The 19,442-nt window shown below is 33.7% G+C and overlaps 1 protein-coding gene across 1 annotated transcript; it reads right to left on the minus strand.

Moving 5' to 3' along the window:
- Positions 1-5,882: 5,882 nt before the first annotated feature.
- Positions 5,883-7,340, minus strand: LOC131874901 (uncharacterized). Its single transcript, XM_059218847.1, has 2 exons — positions 7,017-7,340; positions 5,883-6,185 (listed from the first exon to the last, which is right to left on the minus strand). The coding sequence occupies exons 1-2, from the start codon at positions 7,338-7,340 to the stop codon at positions 5,883-5,885; spliced, it is 627 nt and encodes a 208-aa protein (XP_059074830.1).
- Positions 7,341-19,442: the final 12,102 nt, after the last annotated feature.

Here is a 19,442-nt window from a genome sequence, read left to right on the forward strand (position 1 = left end):
TATAGTATTTAAATAGTCAAAGTAAGTTGAATCAAAGACATATGAGGTGGGTAGAATTTTTGTAGTGTTACACCTTTGTGTTGAAGCATAGAAGTGGGAAATCTAACAAAGTTGTTGGTGCCTTGAATAGGAGAATGAATTTGCTGACAAAGATGAGAGTGACAGTATTAGGATTTGAGGAATTGAAGGCCTTGCATGATGATGACCCAGATTTTGCAGAACCTTGAAGAGCATGTAGAGAACTAGTAATGGAATATAGAAGAAAGTGGTTGCATTACTTCATTCAGGATGGGATGTTATTCAAAGGAGTTCAATTGTGCATACCTAAGAGTTCTATAAGGGAGAATCTGATAAAGGAGTAACATAGTGGAGGATTAGCCAGATATTTTGGTATTGACAAAACAGTAGCATTAGTGAGTGAGCATTACTTCTGACCCCAAATTCATAAGGATGTTAGGAAATATGTGCAAAGTTGTAGAGTTCATTAATTTGCAAAAGGTAGTAGTCAAAATGTGGGATTGTATAAACCTTTGATAATACCAGTAAGACCTTGGGAGGATATAAGCATGGATTTCATACTTCTATTGCCTAAAACATCAAGAGGGAATGATTCCATATTTGTGGTAGTGGATAGATTCTCGAAGATGACTCATTTCAGACCTTTTAAGAAGACATCAGATGCATTACATGTAGCTGACCTATTTTTCAAGGAAGTAGTGAGATTTCATGGATTGCCTAAGAGCATAGTTTCAGATAGAGACTCCAAGTTTGTTGGTTATCTTTGGAGAACACTTTGGAAGAAGATGAAAACATATTTGAAGTTTAGTTCTACTTTTCATCCACTGACTAAAGGACAGACAGAAGTAGTTAACTAGAGCTTGGTAAATTTGTTGAGATGTTTAGTTGGAGATAAAATCAAAAGTTGGGATTTGATTCTTGTGCAAGTAGAGTTTGCCTACAATAATTCAGTAAACAGGAGTACCGGAAGAACACCTTTTGAGATTGTTACCGGAGCACAACCTAGGGGTATATCAGAATTAAGAGATATTAGTAGTGAAGGTCAGAGTTCAGAAGCAGAGGAATCTGCAAATCACATGAAGGACTTACATATTCAAGTTAAGCAACATTTGGAGGACATGAATAGAAAGTATAAGGAGAAGGAAAATAAGAAGAGGATACATAAGGAATTTGAAGTTGTCGATGAAGTGTTGGTGTATCTGAGAAAATAAATATTCTCAGTTGGAACTTATAACAAATTGCAGATGAGAAAGTTTGGACCTTGCATGATTTTGAGGAAGTTTAGTTCTGGGAATGCATATGAAGTGGATTTACCAGATAGTCTGAGTATTTCACCCATGTTTAACATTGTAGATCTTTATCAGTATCATGAACCAGAATTCAGTGAGGACAATATTGCAGACTTGGAGAAATAGTTTCCCTGAAAGGAATCAGATCAGATTAAAGACATTTTGGATAGTAGGATTGGGCATAGTACCCTGAGCAATCAGTGTAAGGAGTATCTTGTGAAGTGGAAGGACGAACCAGTTGAAGACTCATCTTGGATTTCTCATGCAGAGGTAGACCACCTTGGTTTTCCTCTGACCCCAGAAAAGTGAGAGAATCACTTTTTTTCAACAATCTTGGACATCTAATGCAGTAGCATTTCTAGTTCATAGCAATCTTGCATCAACCAAAAATATTTCCTTTTTATTTTGGGTTTCTGTTTGTGGTTTAAACATTTCTTTCTGCGTGTCTTGGATTTGGCTCACCGAAACCTATGGAGTTGGATTTTACTTGAAGACTTGATCATCTTCCTTATTCCCAAACCATGGAGCATTTGGATCATTTTCAGACAAGTTATTGCTACCGATTTTCATGACAATTTTGGATCCCCTTCTGTATATTGCAGAGCCTGAGCATTGATTCCAATGTTCCTTAGCATTTGGTTGACCTTTCCTCATGATCTACACATCATCCTTTGGATTTTTTGGAGGAATTTCTTGGTGGAGGCCGACCTTGTTGGTTTTACACATTAGGTCTTGTTCTTTAGGTTTTGATCCCTTTTTGGGCTGACCAGATTCTCTTGGATCATATAAATCATTATAATAGAGCATTATAATGTAACCAAAAAGTTAGACTGAGCATAGAAGATAGATCTTAATATCTGATTTTTGTAATTCGGTTGTTTTATGATATAATTCAATCTGTTCTACATTGCCTCCATTGCGTCCTTGTGTTTCCATTGTGTTTACTCTTGCTGGCCGATCTGGACTGATCTCTTTGAGGTCCTTCCTAACCGCTGACTGCTTCAAAAACCGTCTGGTAGGTTTGTCAAAAGAAAATTCTACAGAGTCAAAGATCCGAGGCTTTGGCAAGAAAAAATGGTTGTCAGAACTTGAACTCCAGAAATTTATGGATACTTCTCTTCAATCTTAATCTCACGCACACCATTGAGTGTAACATAGTGAATCTAATCATAAATCTTGTCACTTGAACAACAAAATTGAGCATTGTTAAACTCGAAAAGGTCAAGCGATCCAGAATGAAGCTGAAAAATATGATTTATTATATTTTTTATTTTAGTAGGGCTATGCAATGAAGAAAATAATTCATCTGAAAATTTAGGTTTTTTTGCAAATGTCTTGGAACAAAATTTCCATCTTTTTGAGACGAGAGAAAAATGCAATACTTCTTTGAAGGATATTTTACTAAGAATCAAGCACACGATACAATCTAGCAAGTTGTTTAGGGTTAGTCAAGTTCTTTTCTGAGCTATAATGAAGCGCAGTATGGTCAAAGCCTAATGCTTGAAAAAATGTGAGAAAGGTTAGGGCATTGAGAAGCTAATGGAACTTAGAAATATTTTCATTTACCTTTGTTGTGTGGGAATCAAATTTCATGAGAATCAACTTTCATTTACGTATTTACCGTTGTTTTATATTGTCACACACTTTACACAATTTTCAACATTAGTCAAAAGACGTATTAGATAGTTGAGTTATTTCTAGCTGGCACAGTGTAATATATCTCTAGACATCGAATAGCTATTCAGTTTTTAGAATGTATCAAAACATCGTTATCTTTTAAATTATAAATACATTACAATTTTAAGAATCCTAATGAATACTTTGGGATTATAGTCACTTGATATTTTTGGGGTGTTTGACCTTTCTATTAAAAATAATAATATATGTGATGAATACTTTGGGGCTATACTCATTTGAGATTGTTGGGGTGTTTGACCTTTCTATTAAAAAAAATAATATATTTATTTATTTATTTTTGTGGGAATCTTCTTCTTATGACTTATTAGACAACTAATTTGCTTGGAACATCTAAAAGCAATTATTTTCAACAAAGATAACTAAATTATTACCAGTTGGTACGTACAATAGTTATTTGGACATGGTGTTCTTTCTTTTCTTTTTTTCAAATTCTATGGTTTTAAAAATTGTAATTAGTTGATAGACTATTATATGTTAAAAGCACCCACCTCAAATGTGATGTTAAAAATCTTCCTATATTATTGACAATTTAAAATTTTGTTGGTAGATAAAAGGATAATATAATTAAAATTAAAATAGAGATGAGAAAAATAAAATAAAACACTAAGGTTAAAAACCAAAACATACACTAAAACAATTACACAATACAAACATCTTTCTAGATGTACAAGATAGTTTGTTCCCAAGTCTTGTTCAAGGAAAAGATAATTTCTTTAAAAGAAAGATCAAAGCAGCTGTTGAAATCTATAATCACCCCACTAAACTTAATGGTGATGATGGTTGGTATCTCAACGTCTCATGGTACCTATGTTATCCAATCTTAAACATTGAGCCTCCTCCATGGTTGGTATCTCAACATCTCATGGTACCTATGTTATCCACTTCTTTGTCTCTCTCCCTAGTTGTAGCTTGCTTCACCCTAATCTTTTTTTCACCCCTATTTCCTTTATATTTTCCCAATTATCCTTTCCCCTCTTTCCCTTCTTCCTCTTTCTCTTTTTACCTTCACCTAATCTTACACTTACACTTGCACTTTCACTTTCTCATTTCATTTAGCACTCTCTTTACCACTTTCTTTCCCATTCTCAAAAACCTCTTCTTATTCATTTTTTGTAACATCTTCCTTTTTGGTTTGTTTCTATCTTTCATTTTTTAAATTTTTTTTAATTTTTGGGCATACACTGACACTTCTCTTTCAAAATTTTATCTTCTTAGTCATAGGCTTATTGTCCCAGTGTCCTTTTGTATATTTGTATACACATATATGTACTCTATCACACACATATACACAAACTCTAGCACTTTTCATTTCTTAGTTAATTTTTTCTTTTTCCCGTCTATTTTACTTTTTTTTTTGTTAGTTTAATTCTAATGTTAATTTTTATATTTATTTCTTGTGTTATATTTTATCTATCTTCTTGTTTCAATTGATTATTTACTCTTCAGTTATTTCATTTCATTTTATTTATTTTTTGTGTATTTTTATTTTTAACCTTGGTGTTTTATTTTAGCTTTCCCATCTCTATTTTTTCTATTTTTTTTTATGTCTTGGATACCTTTTCCTCTTTCTCTTAATTGTTTTGATTAAGAAAAGAACATGTTTCTCTTAATTGTTGTTCTCTTCTTCTTAATATTAATTTTATTTGCTAGGACCTTGTTTGGATTTATTAATATTATTTTTTTATCTCTTGAATATGGTGCATCTTTCTCTCACCTTTCCATATCTTTTTATAAAGCATTGGTTTGCAACTTTTTCATCTATTTTTATTTCTCTAACTCTTTTTTCATCCTGATGAAGGATACCGATCCAAATGAAGTGTGATCCCAAATGTTGATCCAAAAGACACAATTTAATCCCAAATGTTGACACAAAAGATTAATAGACACTCAAAATTAATATTTCTCCACATCTGTAAAATGTGCCCTATAATATTTAGGAAAATTAATAATACATAGAATTTTAATTTTTACAAACCAACCCTAATAAAGAAAGAAGGGGATAAAAGGTTTTTTTGAAAGAACAGAAGGATCTCTATATCATTAATTTATATTATTATTTTACTATTATATTAAAAATATATAATAATACATTTTTTTTACCATTCATGAGTATCAATTTTTTAACTATTATGTGAAAAATATATAACACCACAACATTTTTTACTATTCAACAATATCAGCTCTAAAACTAGAAAGATGCTTATTATATTTTCAAGACAATATTTTTAGCAATTTTGAAAGTTCAATTGGTATTGTTTCAAAAATTTCTCATCATTAATAGATTTAATTTCAAACAAAAATTCACAAAATAATTATTTGTATACTTTTATTTAAATTTTTTTAAAGTTTTCATAGCAACAAAAGAATAATTGACAAAATAAAAATATAAGACTGAAAAAATCACTGGAGATTGAAAATATGTTAAAAAGAAATGAGATATCAAAATAAAAATTAAAAACACAAACAAATTACTAGAAATTGCTGCAGCAATAAAAATGTAAATATTTATATTTTTACTCATTGATAACATGATCCATGATCAACTGATCCACTAATCAAATGATCAACTGATCGAAAACAAAAGAGTTCTCCTCATGCAAAAGGGGAGGAATTAATCTTATGCCAATAAATGCTGGAGAGAAACATTCAAGAAATAACTTTAAAATTAGTCATCCTCTCCACGTACAAAATAAATATTTATGTATAATAACACCATTCATCCTTCCAACTTTAATATCAAAACAAAAAAACTTCAATGTATTTCCTTCCAGCTGTAAATTAACCCCAAAAAAATTACGCACAAACCCTAACTAAACTCTCCGTCGATCTCCCAGATAAACCCTATGTTCCTCTTCACCGCAAGATTCCGTCTCACTCTCAGATAAAATTCACAAGATCGCAGTCGACGCATATCTTTTCCTTTGCAGTACACCGTGATAAGAAAACTTTGGTTTCTGTAGATGGTCGCTGAAGATTCCAAGCCAGATTGATAAATTCCTGAGCACTAACGCCATTGAATCCTTTCTTTCGGGAAATTAATAATGTTTTCAACGCCCGTGCTATTCGAAAAAGACAGGAAAGTAGAGACACAGGGTGATGAAAGTAGGTTATGTTCAGATGAACCCACTTTAGATTCTCAAGCGGTAAAATTGCCTCATCATCACGCCGAAACAAGTCTGTCTGCATTGCACCATCAGATCAAAGAAAGAATATCAATATTTTTGAGAGATTGAGTCAGAATTAGTAAATAAATATACAAGACAATACAATTCTAATTAAAGATTCAAATGGAGTATTATAACCCTAACAAATAATAGACGAAAAGTACAGAAAAGTCGTAAATGGAGAATAGTACAGTCTTCTTAATGCCTTGACTAGAAATGCTACACTGGAAGCGGTTGTCAGTTTGTCACACTCACGCTTTTCTTTGGAAAATTAGATATACTAAATTTGATATAAAATAATCCATTAAAACTTACATCCGAGAATTGACCCTTGTGTACACACATTTGTTCCAAGTCTGGAAATTCTTTGAGAATCTTTACATAATTCTTCTCAGAGTTCTTAGAGCTGTAAATGATTCAAGTCCTGCATTTGTACACAGGCTTAAACATGCTGCCAAATCCAATTTCGTCTCGGTGTTATCAAGCAATATTATAAGGCTTGTTAATCGCGGACAACTTGCTGTTATTGCTTTGATTTTAGAGGAGATAGACAGAGCAATGAGACTCTTTGAACATATCTTTAATCTTTCAAGTCCATTGCAGTTACTAAGGATTAAGATTTCCAAACCTGGACATAATTGCAACATGAGCTCAACGATCTTGTCATTCAGATCAACATTACAAAGATCCAATGTTGTCAGGTCGGCCAAGCCACCAAAACCGTCTGGTAGGTTTGTCAGCAGAAAATTTTTCACAGCCAAAGATCTGAGATTTTGACATAAAAATATGGCTGCGGGAACTTCATAAATTTCTGAAACCTTCTCTATAATCTTAATCTCTTTCACACCTTAAGAGCCGCGCAATGAATCCAATCAGAAATCTTATCACTTGAACAGCAGAATCGAACATTGTTAAACTCGAAAACTTCAAGCTGACCAGAATGACGCTCAAAAATAAGATCTATTATATTTTGGATTTCAGTAGGGCTACGCGATGAAGAAAAGAAATCCTCTGGAAATTTTAGATTTTTTGCAAATGTCCAGCAAAATTTCCATCCTTTTGAGACAAGTGAACAATGAACTGCTTCTTTGAAAGGAATTTTACTGAGAATGATGGGCAGAATGCAATCTGGCAAGTCGTCTAGGGTTAGTCGACTTCTTTTGCGAGCCATAGCGAAGCGCAGTATGCTCAAACCCTAACGCGTGAAGAAATATGCGAGAGAGATTAGGGCATTGAGAAATCACTGGGACTCTAAATATTTATAGCAGGTTAAACAAATAAAGAAAAGCAGCTGAAATGCGAGGCGTGCAGCCTGAAGTAATCAAAAGTGTTCCACAATCGTATATTGCCAACTCAATTTCATTTACGCATCTACCGCTATTGTGTGAGAATCAACTTCATTTAGGCATTTATCGTTGTTTTATCTTCCCACGCACTTTGCTGTAATATGTTTTTGAATTTTTTTTGGGGACGTTTAAAGTCCACCTGTCACACAGCTGTAATATGTTTTTGAATTTTTGAATTTAAATTTTAGAATGCATCAAAATATCATTATTGAGCAATGTGTTTTTAACTTTTTTTCAAATTCTATATTTGAAACAATCACATGCCAGTTTGGACTAGAGCTCAATATGAACAACTTAGAAAACAACAAAAACAAATGGAGGAAGAAGATAATCCGATATTCCAAACTTTTGGGTATACCGCCATTGACGAAGAAGCAGTCAATAGCACCATTAGAGACCTCGAGCAAGATTTCAAATTTGATAGACTAATGGAAAAATTATTGGCAAAACAAAAAGAGAAATATCTTTTGATGTTGGTAAAATCAGGAGCTAAATTACCACAAGACTTCAACATAGAAAGCTTGAAACACGATGCAGAGGCAAGTAACACCCAAAACAGAAATGATCCAAACAATGAAGATGTGAACAAAGAAAGTCATGAAGAGACAAGAAAAGAATAGGATGACACAAGAAAAGATCGTAATGATAAAAGAACTTACGAAGAAACAAGGAGAAACTATATGGATAATCCGTTGTTAAACCTCACTCAACAAATGCAAACTCTACAACAATAGATACAAGATATGCAAAAGGGAACAAGCTCCAAGAAGTATTCATTAGAAGATATCTACCCATATCCTTTTGATAAAAAATTGAATATGGCATCATTTCCACAACATTGCGAGATCCCTAAATATGACAAATACGATGGAAAATATAATCCTTAGGATCACATTAGGGAGTTTTGTATTATGAGTATGGAATTTGCACACAATGAAACTTACCTGATGCGTCTTTTCACTAGGAGTTTAAATGGGAAATCAATGGAATGGTTTTCAATATTACCATCCAGAATCAAATCTTTTGAAGAGCTCGTGAATAGATTTATTTCACAGTATTCCTACAATGTAAGGAATGAGATAACAACATTGGATTTATGCTATGTTAAACAAAAGAATGGTGAATCTTTTATGGTCTTCTTGCAGTGATGGAAATGAATGTTTAAAAGGTATCCAAGAGATGTACCTGATCAAGAAAAGATGGACATATTCATTAATAATCTTATCAGTGAAATGAGTTATCAACTAAAAATGCAATGTCCTCCTTCCTCCGCCAAGATGATTGAGAATTGTCTGAAAATAGAAGATGCGATGGTAAAGAAAGGAGAGCTAAAAGTTTACAATAATTCTTACAACAACAACAACAATGACAAACCTAAATTCTAGTCAAAGAATAGGAATGTCATCAATGGAGGAAATGACGACAATAGTGCTACGAAACAACAACCAATTTTTAATCTATCAAGTCAAATCCCAAACAATAACAATCAAGAAAGCAATAAAGCCAAGTCTTTCTTCTCCAATCCTCACAGAAAACTCACAAACATTGGAGAACCATTAGAATCAGCTTTAAAAACTCTTCTTGCAAACAAATTGATTGTTTTATTAGAAGCAAGAAGTTATGAACCACCAATCAAGCCTAATTGGTGGAATGACAATCATTTTTGTAATTACCATCAGAATAAAGGACACCAAACAAATGATTGTTAGAGATTGAAACACCTTATCCAGGATCTAATTGATAATGGAACTATCATAGTGGATAGCCATAAGACAAACGAATCACACCTAGCTTTCAAAACTCCAGTCCTAAATTATGACAAAGGTGAACCATCCTAATTAAAAGATGACAAAGGAAAAGCCAAAGTGAACTACACTTATACATATGATGATGTGGTAAATGTCATCATTGTTAAAGATAATCCACCTTCAGAGCCAATCAATGTCATTACAAGAAGCAAAATAAAGGTCACCTTTTTGGGTATAATAAAGGACTCAACATCCACTTCACAACAATACAATCTAGTAGAGCAATTACAAAGAATACCTACTCAAATATCAATTTTGGAACTCCATGAAGTTTCACCTATGCATAAGGAAATTTTGGAAAAAATCTTTAGTGGAAACAATGATTCCAAAAGACTTGGATGTGGATCAGTTCCAAAACATGGTGTGACACCTTATATCCCCTCATTTCTTATCATTTTCTGAAAATGATGACACGTCCTTGCAACATCCTCACAATGCTCCTTTACATGTTGAAGTCATCATTAATAAAACTTGTGTCAAACGTGTACTCATAGATGGTGGAGCGGGCTTAAACATTTGTGCTTTAAGTTTAATAAAAGTTTTGGGATATTCAGAAAATGCAGTAGATCCAAAGAAGAAAATAAGTATTAAATATTATGATGAAGCAGAGAGTTTTTCTAAAGGAACTGTGTTGTTGCCAATCAAAATAGGGCCTATGGAAAGGAATACATTATGTTAGGTTTTAGATTTGAATCTCTCTTACAACATTCTTCTGGGAAGACTGTGGATTCACACCATGCAAGCAGTTCCTTCTACATATCATCAATGTGTAAAATTTCCTCATGAAGGACAAGAGGCCACTATAATTGAAGACTCTAGCCAATATTGCAATAATCTGAAGCCAACACAAGATTCAAGAATTCCACATAATAGAGAGTTAGTATATCCTACCAAAGAAATTGAAGAAAAGTTATGGGAAACCTTTGACAAAAAGCTAAAATTGAATGATGAAGGAATGGGAAAATATTCTTTGCATAATTTTCCACTTTCACCTAAGTCATATGGAAAGCCTACAAATATGCAATCAAAAACCTCAGAGAAATCAAAAGATATGTTTAATGGAGCATTTGTTAGAGCTGGAACCCTTGAAGAAGAAACCGAAGACAAGGACATTCTTGGTTGGTTGTACAAAGATGAAAATGAAACTATAGCAACAGCTGCAGAAGTCAATATTCCCATAGAACAATATGGCAATGGTTATAAAATCATGCAAAAAATGGGATATGAAGGAAAAGGGCCAATCGGTAAGCGACATCAAGGTATTTTAAAACCTATTTGTCCCCACTCACAATCTAAAAAAGATAAATTAGGGCTTGGATATCTAAAAACAAAGCAAAAGCAACATAATCATAAACAACAAAAGTGGAGAAAGAAATCGATCTCTAAAGAAGAACAATGGCAAGAAAAGCTACATCAAGCAACAAAAATAGTAGCCAATAAGCAGAAACAAGAAGAACCTGAGAAAGAAAAGAAGAATCTTGTCAACAAGTTCAAGGAATACGAGTGTTACCCCTATATTTTTTATTGTGCCTAAAGCCTCATAATCAACTAAAAACCAACTATTGCTAATGTTTTAATGTTGAAAGTGTTGGTCACCTTTGTTCAAACTTTCAAGCACCCTCTTGGACATCTCGTACCTGCCAGTCACAAAGAAGTCATTGTTTTTCAAATTCTATGAAAGATGACATAAAATCCTTTTGTAGAGAAAATTTTAACATCCTCTTCTCCAAAATGACTAGTTTTTATGCCCAAACAATTAAATCTCAATTTTTATGTTTCATATGTAACAACGATTTCTGGGTTATTCTCTACTCAGCTTATTCATGTTACAGTTAAAATTTCATAAGAAACAGAGCTCCTAGTAAAATGTTATACAAGTGTTTCTATGGTAGCCCAAAAGAACAATTGTCATTGAACTTGAACCTTGAACCTTTTCAAAGTTCAAAGCTCGGGTTCAAGTTCAAAGTTCAAATTCAACTAGAGAGGGCTTTGTAATTTTTGTTCATTGAAATTGAACTATTGAACATTTTTGGTTCAGATTCAAGGTTCAACGCGCAGGAAAATGGGAAAAAAAAATCAATGAATTATACTACGGGTGCAATTTGTGTTTTTGAACCATTTGCCTAAACCTCGCAGGTTCAAGGTTCAAGGTTCAAGGTTCAAGGTTCAAAGTTCAAAGTTCGCAGGTTTAGAATGCAGATGTTTTTAAAAATGATCATCGAGCTAAGAGTAAAAGTGTTTGGATGACTTTTGAGATAGCCACACTAACACATATAAAGTCCAACCTTCATGTTACAAAGGAAGATTCGGCTTTTTGAAAGATGAATTTAATTATTAATTCATATTCTAATAACAAAGGATATCAGTTGATAATATTTTCAAAGAATTGTTTCAGCAGCTCACGGTATTACAAAAACTCTTAAGAGTTACAATCCTCCTTTATTATAAAGAGAGCTTTGTCATAAAATAAAGCTCATTCCTTCAAATGGCATCTCAAAGTCGTGATCCATGTGCAAGTTTTGACATGAATATGTTTATAGTTTTCAATGCAACCTGTAACCACAGATTTTTTGAGACAAAAAAATCAGTCTTGGTGCGGGGTGTATAACTTTGAATTGCACTGTTGGATCGGGCTGAATTATTGACAGGTTTTAGAAAACCTAGCTTTATAAATCCTCACCGGAGCGATTGGACAAATATTATCACATTCGACAGTTATTGATCTCTGAGTATGGGTGTATACAAATTTATGAGAAAAATATTATTATGAGAAACTCACGTTTGAAATGGAGATATAAAATAAATGACCATCTGTCAACACATAATTAGATGTGTTTAATTTACATTCTCTTCAAATATTTTTTAGAAAGGAATGGAGGATAAAAGATTTGAAGCAAAATTAAAAAGAGTTGTCGGAAGAAGATAGAAGATAAAAGAAAAGATTAATTAATAATCTTTTCAAGAATCAGTTATTGATAACTAAAATTCTCAGCTATATATATGTAATGAAAGAAAGGAGAAAGGGTTCTTCTTTTCTTTTCTTTCTCTTTCCGCTGTAAAAAGAAGGGGCAGCATTATTTTTTGGATTGCATAGTTTTGTTTTTTAGAAGTGTTGAGTCTCTGAACTCACATTTTTGGGTATTGATAAAATGAAGAAGATTTTGTTGATCTGTGGATTTGTCAATATTTTTTTTTTATTGAAATGAGATTTGTCTCTCTTGTAATTTCCTTTAATTGCCTTTTTTGTTACATCAAACTATGTATATGCATTTGATTATGAAACTTTGATTTCAGAAATAATTTGTATTTGGAAAGAAATCTGATGTTAACTCTTTGTGTGGGTATTCTGATCCCCCTTGTCCTTTGAGGCATGAGAGAGACTCGATCAGAGTCTAGAGCATTTTTATTTATTGGAAAGGGTATTTTCTTGGGTGTGGATAATTAAACTGTGTTTTACTTATCTCTACTCACTTCATTATAAATCTATTATTTGCATCTATTTTCATGGTTATGGGTAGATGTTAGTCTTCCTTTATTGCTTTCTTGTTAAAAGCATATTCAGAAAATATAAATTTTTATCCAACGAAGGGAGCTGTACCTTCATATCAAAATTCAGAGAGCACTTGCACTCACCATTGCAAGTGACTCAACTATTGGTTTTTGTTTTGTCTTTCAATTTGGGCATTTGGGAGTTATTTTTGAAAGGTATTTAAGGAGGACAAATTTTTTTACCAATAGATTTTTGGCGACTCTGCTGGGGATTTGAAATCAAAAGATCACTCATTTTTGTTTTTTCCCCAGGTTTAAAGACATCTTTGTGTGAAAGGAGATTGGCGACTCTATTTATGTCTGGTTGAAGAATTCGAGTCTAAAATTATGACTTTAGTTGCAGCTCAGCCATAGGGGACTCATTTTGGTCCATTTGCTTTGCCTCAATATTCAGCCCTTCCTAAAGGATCAAGGGAATACTTTCCAAAGTTTTCTGGAGATAAGACTCAAGATCCCGATGACCACATTAAAGCAGTCATGGTTACTTGTGGGATTCTTGGAGTGCAAGAAGAGAATGTCTTTGTGAGACTATTTGTTGACAACATTGTTGGAAATGCCGCTGAATGGTTTCAGGATTTGCAAGATGGATGCATTACTAGCTGGGATGACTTAAAGGTAAAATTCCTTGGAAGATTTCAGCCTATGGTTGATGCTTATAAGTTACTGTTGAATTTCTTTCAAATTCAGATGAAAAATGGTGAACCTATGAGATGTTATATTGATAGATTTAATAGATGTGTTGGTAAAATTCCTCAATCTTGCCAACCAACTGAAAGTAATCAGCTATGTGTTTTTATTGCTGCATTGCAAACTGAAATTAAATGTCCATTGAAACATAAGAAAATACAAAATTTGAAAGATGCACAAAAAGAGGCTATTGAGGTAGATGATGATATGTTGTTAAGTGGAATGAAATGCAGGGACAAATGTGTTGTGAGGGAGGCACAATCTGAAATTTGTCTTTATAATCAAAATTTTTATCCAAAGAAAGAGCTTCTACAAAATAAACTTGTTATGAAAGCAGCAAAATCAACACTACCTATCTCTTATTCTCAAAATTTAATAGTCTTCAATGATGGACATTTGTAGGGATTTGTCATTTGTATGTTGAAAATGATAATTCATTTAAAGATGAGGGTGATCAAACTGCAGAATCAAAAATTTTAATGACTTTCTCAGATGCTTCTTCTATAGAGAAAGGATTTGATGATGAACAATTAGATGGAAGTTTGCTAGAAAATGTCTCTTTTTCAGAATTTGAATCTTTTTCATTTGATACGTCTAATGCAATTTCAACTAATGATTTTAATCAGGGAATCATAATAGATCAACATAAACAAGAGACACCTTATGGTGAAAAATTAGGAGGTATCTCTCATATTGATATGCAGACAAGGTATGAGTCTTTTCAGTTTGATTGCATGCAAGATATTGAAGAATTGTTGCAGCCCAAAACATTGAAGAATTTTGAGAATACTAAAATACAAACCAAGGGAAACTCATTTACCTCTGTTATGATATCACATAGACAATCTGAATTAAAGATATTCAAATTTGATTGTGAAGATGAGTTGTTTGATAGTCATCCCATGCTGGAATCATTTTGTATTGAAGCTAATGTTTATAATGAATTCTTGGAAAATGAATATCTAGAGAGTCAAAATTCAGATTTAGATAGAGACTTTGTCACAGATCATTCTTGCACTTTTGAAGAAGGTTGTCTTATTAAAAGCATGGCTTATTTTTCTAACATTCATATGGAAGACTGTGGTATTTCTAGTATAAATCAGCTCACTCAAGATGGTGTTGACATGTTGCAACCAAAAGCCTATGATGCAGAGTGGCTCTTTGGACCTAATATGTTTTTGAGGAAGTTTTTACAATGTGTTGTTATTGGATCCTTCTTTACAATGGTTGCAGGTTATTTATTGGGAATGATTCTACTTACATATCAACCACTTTTCCAAACTGATATGTACTTCTCAGAACTAGTTGATGGCTTTACATGAACAACCATTTGCATTCTTGGAAGCATGGGTTGTTTGCCCGATCTTTTGTAAATAAATTTTTGATGTGATTTAGGTGTAACTTGTCATAGTTTTCAGCCTTATTTTACTGTGGGTTTTGGATTGTTAGTTTTGCTTTGTTGCCTCTTCCCTCGTCTGCAAGAAGATCCCTATGCGCTGTTTGTCTTGACTCTGTTACTCAATGGATAGGCACTATTCTTCTTCTCTACTAGAGATATTTTGGATTCTCCTAGTCCTTTAGAGTCCTGGTCCCCAATTAGAGCCAATGTTACCCCTATATTTTTTCTCATGCCTAAAGCCTCATAATTAGCTAAAAACTAGCTATTGCTAATGTTTTAATGTTGAAAGTGTTGGTCACCTTTGTTCAAACTTTCAAGCACCCTCTTGGACATCCCGTACCTGCCAGTCACAAAGAAGTCATTATTTTTCAAATTTTGTGAAAGATGACATAAAATCCTTTTGCAGAGATAATTTTAACATCCTCTTCTAAAAAATGACCAATTTTTATGGCCAAAATCCATGTCAGCTGGGATATTTTAATTGTTTTATTTTTGGGTTACCCATATGCCCAAATAGATAAATCTCAAATTTTATGAGTCACATGTAAAAATGATTTATGGGTTATGCTCTACTCAGCTTATGTATTTACAGTTAAAATTTCATAAGAAACGAAGCTCCCAGTAAAATGTTATACAAGTTTTTCTATAGAAACCCAAAAGAACAATTGTCATTGAACTTGAACCTTGAACCTTTTCAAAGTTCAAAGTTCAAGTTCAAGTTCAAAGTTAGAATTCAACTGGAGTGGGCTTCATAATTTTTGTTCATTTAACTTGAACTATTGAACCTTTTTGGTTCAGGTTCAAGGTTCAACGCCCAAGAAAATGGAAAGAAAAAAAACAATGAATTATACTGTGGGTGCAGTTTCTGTTTTTGAACCATTTGCTTGAACCTCGCAGGTTCAAGGTTCAAAGTTCAAGATTCAAAGTTCAAAGTTCAAAGTTCATAGGTTCAGAATGCTGATGTTTTTAAAAATGATCATCGAGCTGAGAGTAAAAGTGTTTGGATGACTTTTGAGATAGCCACACTAACACATACAAAGTCCAACCTTCATGTTACAAAGGAACATTCAGCTTTTTGAAAGATGAATTTAATTATTAATTCATATGCTGATAACAAAGGATAGCAGTTGATAATATTTTTCAAAGAATTGTTTTAGTAGCTCACGGTATTACAAAAAATATGAAGAGTTATAATCCTCCTCTATTATAAAGAGAGCTTTGTCATATAATAGAGCTCATTCCTTCAAATGGCAACTCAAAGTCGTGATCCATGTGCAAGTTTTGACATGTATATTGTTTATAGTTTTCAATGCAACCTATAACCATGGATTTTTTGAGATAGAAAAATCAATCTCGGTGTGGGGGCATAACTTTTAATTGCACTATTGGATCGGGCTAAATTTTTGACAGGTTTTAGAAAACCTAGTTTTATAAATCCTCACCAGGCGATTGAACAAATATTATCGTGTTCGAAAGTTATTGATCTCTAAGTACGGGTCTATAGAAATTTTTGAGAAAAATATTATTATGAGAAACTCATGTTTGAAATGGAGATATAAAACAAATGACTACCTATCAACACATAATTAGATGTGTTTAATTTACGTTCTCTTCAAATATTTTCAAAAAGGAATGGAGGATAAAAGATTTGCAGAAAAATTAAAAAGAGTTGTCGGAAGAAGATAGAAGATAAAGGAAAAGATTAATTAATAATATTTTCAAGAATCAGTTATTGATAACTAAAATTCTCAACTATATATATGTAATGAAAGAAATGAGAAAGGGTTCTTCTTTTCTTTTCTTTCTTTTTCTGCAGTAAAACGAAGGGGTAGGATTGTTTTCTGGACTACACAGTTTTGTTTTTTAGAAGTGTTGAGTCTGTGAATTCACATTTCTGGGCATTGATAGAATGAAGAAGATTTTGTTGATCTGTGGATTTGTCAATATTTTCTTTTTATTACAATGAGCTTTGTCTCTCTTGTAATTTCCTTTCATTGCCTTTTCTATTACATCAAACTATGTATATACATTTAATTCTAAAACTTTGATTTCAAAAATAATTTGTATTTGGAAAGAAATTTGCTGTTAACTCTTTGTCTGGGTATTCTGATCCCCCTTGTCCTTTGAGGCATGAGAGAGACTCGATCAGAGTCCAGAGCATTTTTAATTATTGGAAAGGGTATTTTTTTACGTGTGGATAATTAAACTATGTTTTACTTATCTTCATTCACTTCATTATAAATCTATTATTTGCATCTACTTTCATGGTTATGGGTAGATGTTAGTCTTCCTTTAATGCTTTCTAGTTAAAAGCATATTCAAAAAATATACATTTTTATCCAATGAAGGGAGTTGCACCTTCATATCAAAATTCAGAGAGCACTTGCACTCACCATTGCAAGTGACTCAACTGTTGGTTCTTTGTTTGTCTTTCAATTTGGGGATTTGGGAGTCATTTTTGAAAAGTATTTAAGGAGGAAAAATCTATTTACCAACAACGAGCAAGTGCAAAATCTGAACAAGATATTCCAGAAGCAGTGAAAATCTAGATCGCAGAAATTAGAGAACTTTTTGTACCATACAATATTCTTGTGTGCTATAGTGGTATATATAGGAGTTGAGAAAATACAACACCATAGGAGCCCAAATAATTTCTGCAAGCTGAAAAATTTGTTACAAGGAGAAGCAAGGAAGCAAATACAAAAAAACAAATACACAGAGAATATGCTCAAAAAGAGAGAGCTCAATATTCACAAAAATATGTAATGTGATTCTTACAATGAAAAGAAAGAACTCAACCTTTAATAGGTCAAGAAACCCTAAAAGGGAAAACCTAGGTTTGCACATAATAATTAATAAAAGAATTAATTATATGCACCTAAAGTTAGCTTAAGTGCAAAAGAGATAAAATGAACTTAAATAATTAAACAAATAATGTTTAATTAATCATGTAAATACCCGAATACTCTAACACCCCCCCTTAAACTAGACTTAGGGAGAAGCTAAAACCTATTACAGCTACTGAAAGCAATAAAGATGGGTCCTGGCAACAAGGCCTTATCAAGTACCCAAATATAATGAAATCTCTATGAATTGGAGAAATAGAGAGAACCACGTGGGAACAAAACTCTACTCCAAAAAGAGATGGAAAAGAATACCATTGAAGCATGAAGAACCTGCAAACTCTGTCAAAAAATAACTGCTGATCTGAAGAGCCTCCACTAAAATAGAACAAGACCAGGTAGAGAAGACTGTAATCTGTATGAGTGCCCTCAAATGACACTACTTGAATCAGGATGCAAACAAGGCAAAAACAACTGAAATCAAAGATACAGATGGCATGAGAAACCAAAGCCTGAAGAGCTGATCAATTAAACCATGGAAGCATTAGAACCAACATGATAAACCTCCCCATAATGCGGAAGTGGGAGAGGGACAGGAACACTAAAAAGGACAGCAAAAGAAAACTGCATGACGAAGAACCAAGATCATCAAAGGTGCTGAGACACATCATCATGAGGCGAATGTCATGGAAGGAACATTCACTGGACAAAGGAAGCTGGCAAACAATAGGCAAATATCAACCCCCTCATGGCACTTGATCAATAGTGCATGTACAACAAGACACAAGATATGCAAGATTCCAAGTAAACAATGCATGATGGCACTTTATCTCAATGCGTTTGCATAAATATAAGCTATAATGATAAGAAGACTGGAAATAGAAACGTGAAGCAAAATAGAGACATCCTACTCAAAGAAGAGATCCCAAGACCTGAAACAACCACGATATCCACCAGAGTGCTGAAAAGAAAAAAACTGAATAAAATATGCATGGAGCAGAATCTGGAAATAAAACTTAGATGGCTGGAAATTACACAGCACACGCTTTCCAAAAATATTAACTTTTCAAAAAATGAAGGTCGGATGCTCATTCTATGGCTCTTGGAGTGCAAACACTAGACCTCACTTTGACTCAAAAAAAACACAATCAAATAGAAAAATTGGAAAAAACTACCAACACCTTGAGGTTGGCCTCAGAACCAGCTTTTCGATGCCTATTCATTTTTGAAAAAACAACTCCGTATGCCCAAGATAGAGCCAAAAAACCAAACCCCCCCTAAAAAAGGTCAAAAAAGGAGGTCTGGTGGCTCTTTGGTGGTCCAGTGGCTAGTTGGTGGTGGTCCGGTGGCGGGTTGCTGTTTCCAGTGGAGCCTGAGCGACCGGCGGTGGGAAGGCCAGGTGGCAGAGGAGGTCAGGCCGGGTAGTGGAAGCCAGTAGCGGGGAGGCCGGGCCAGGCTGTGGCCACTGGAGTGGTGGGGCCAGTAGGCGGTAGCGGCTGGCAGTACAGGGGCCACCAGAGAGGGTCGGGCCGGTGGGGAGAGGTGGTGTCGGAAAGACTGTTGGGCGACCATGGGGGGGCACAGGGAGCCGACAGGTGGCTAGGCCGGTGAGGGCCATGAGCCAGCAACACAATGCCCAAG

Source organism: Cryptomeria japonica, chromosome 4 (genome assembly GCF_030272615.1).
Source record: "Cryptomeria japonica chromosome 4, Sugi_1.0, whole genome shotgun sequence".
NCBI classification, from domain to species: Eukaryota; Viridiplantae; Streptophyta; class Pinopsida; order Cupressales; family Cupressaceae; genus Cryptomeria; species Cryptomeria japonica.

What these genes read in the sequence shown, in the direction of transcription:
- LOC131874901 (XM_059218847.1), bottom strand. Translation starts at nt 7,340, where the DNA reads ATGGCTCGCAAAAGAAGTCGACTAACCCTAGACGACTTGCCAGATTGC. An exon ending in TTCATTGCGCGGCTCTTAAG is followed by an intron (nt 6,186 to 7,016) that starts GTGTGAAAGAGA and finishes GGTGCAATGCAG; the next exon opens with ACAGACTTGTTTCGGCGTGA.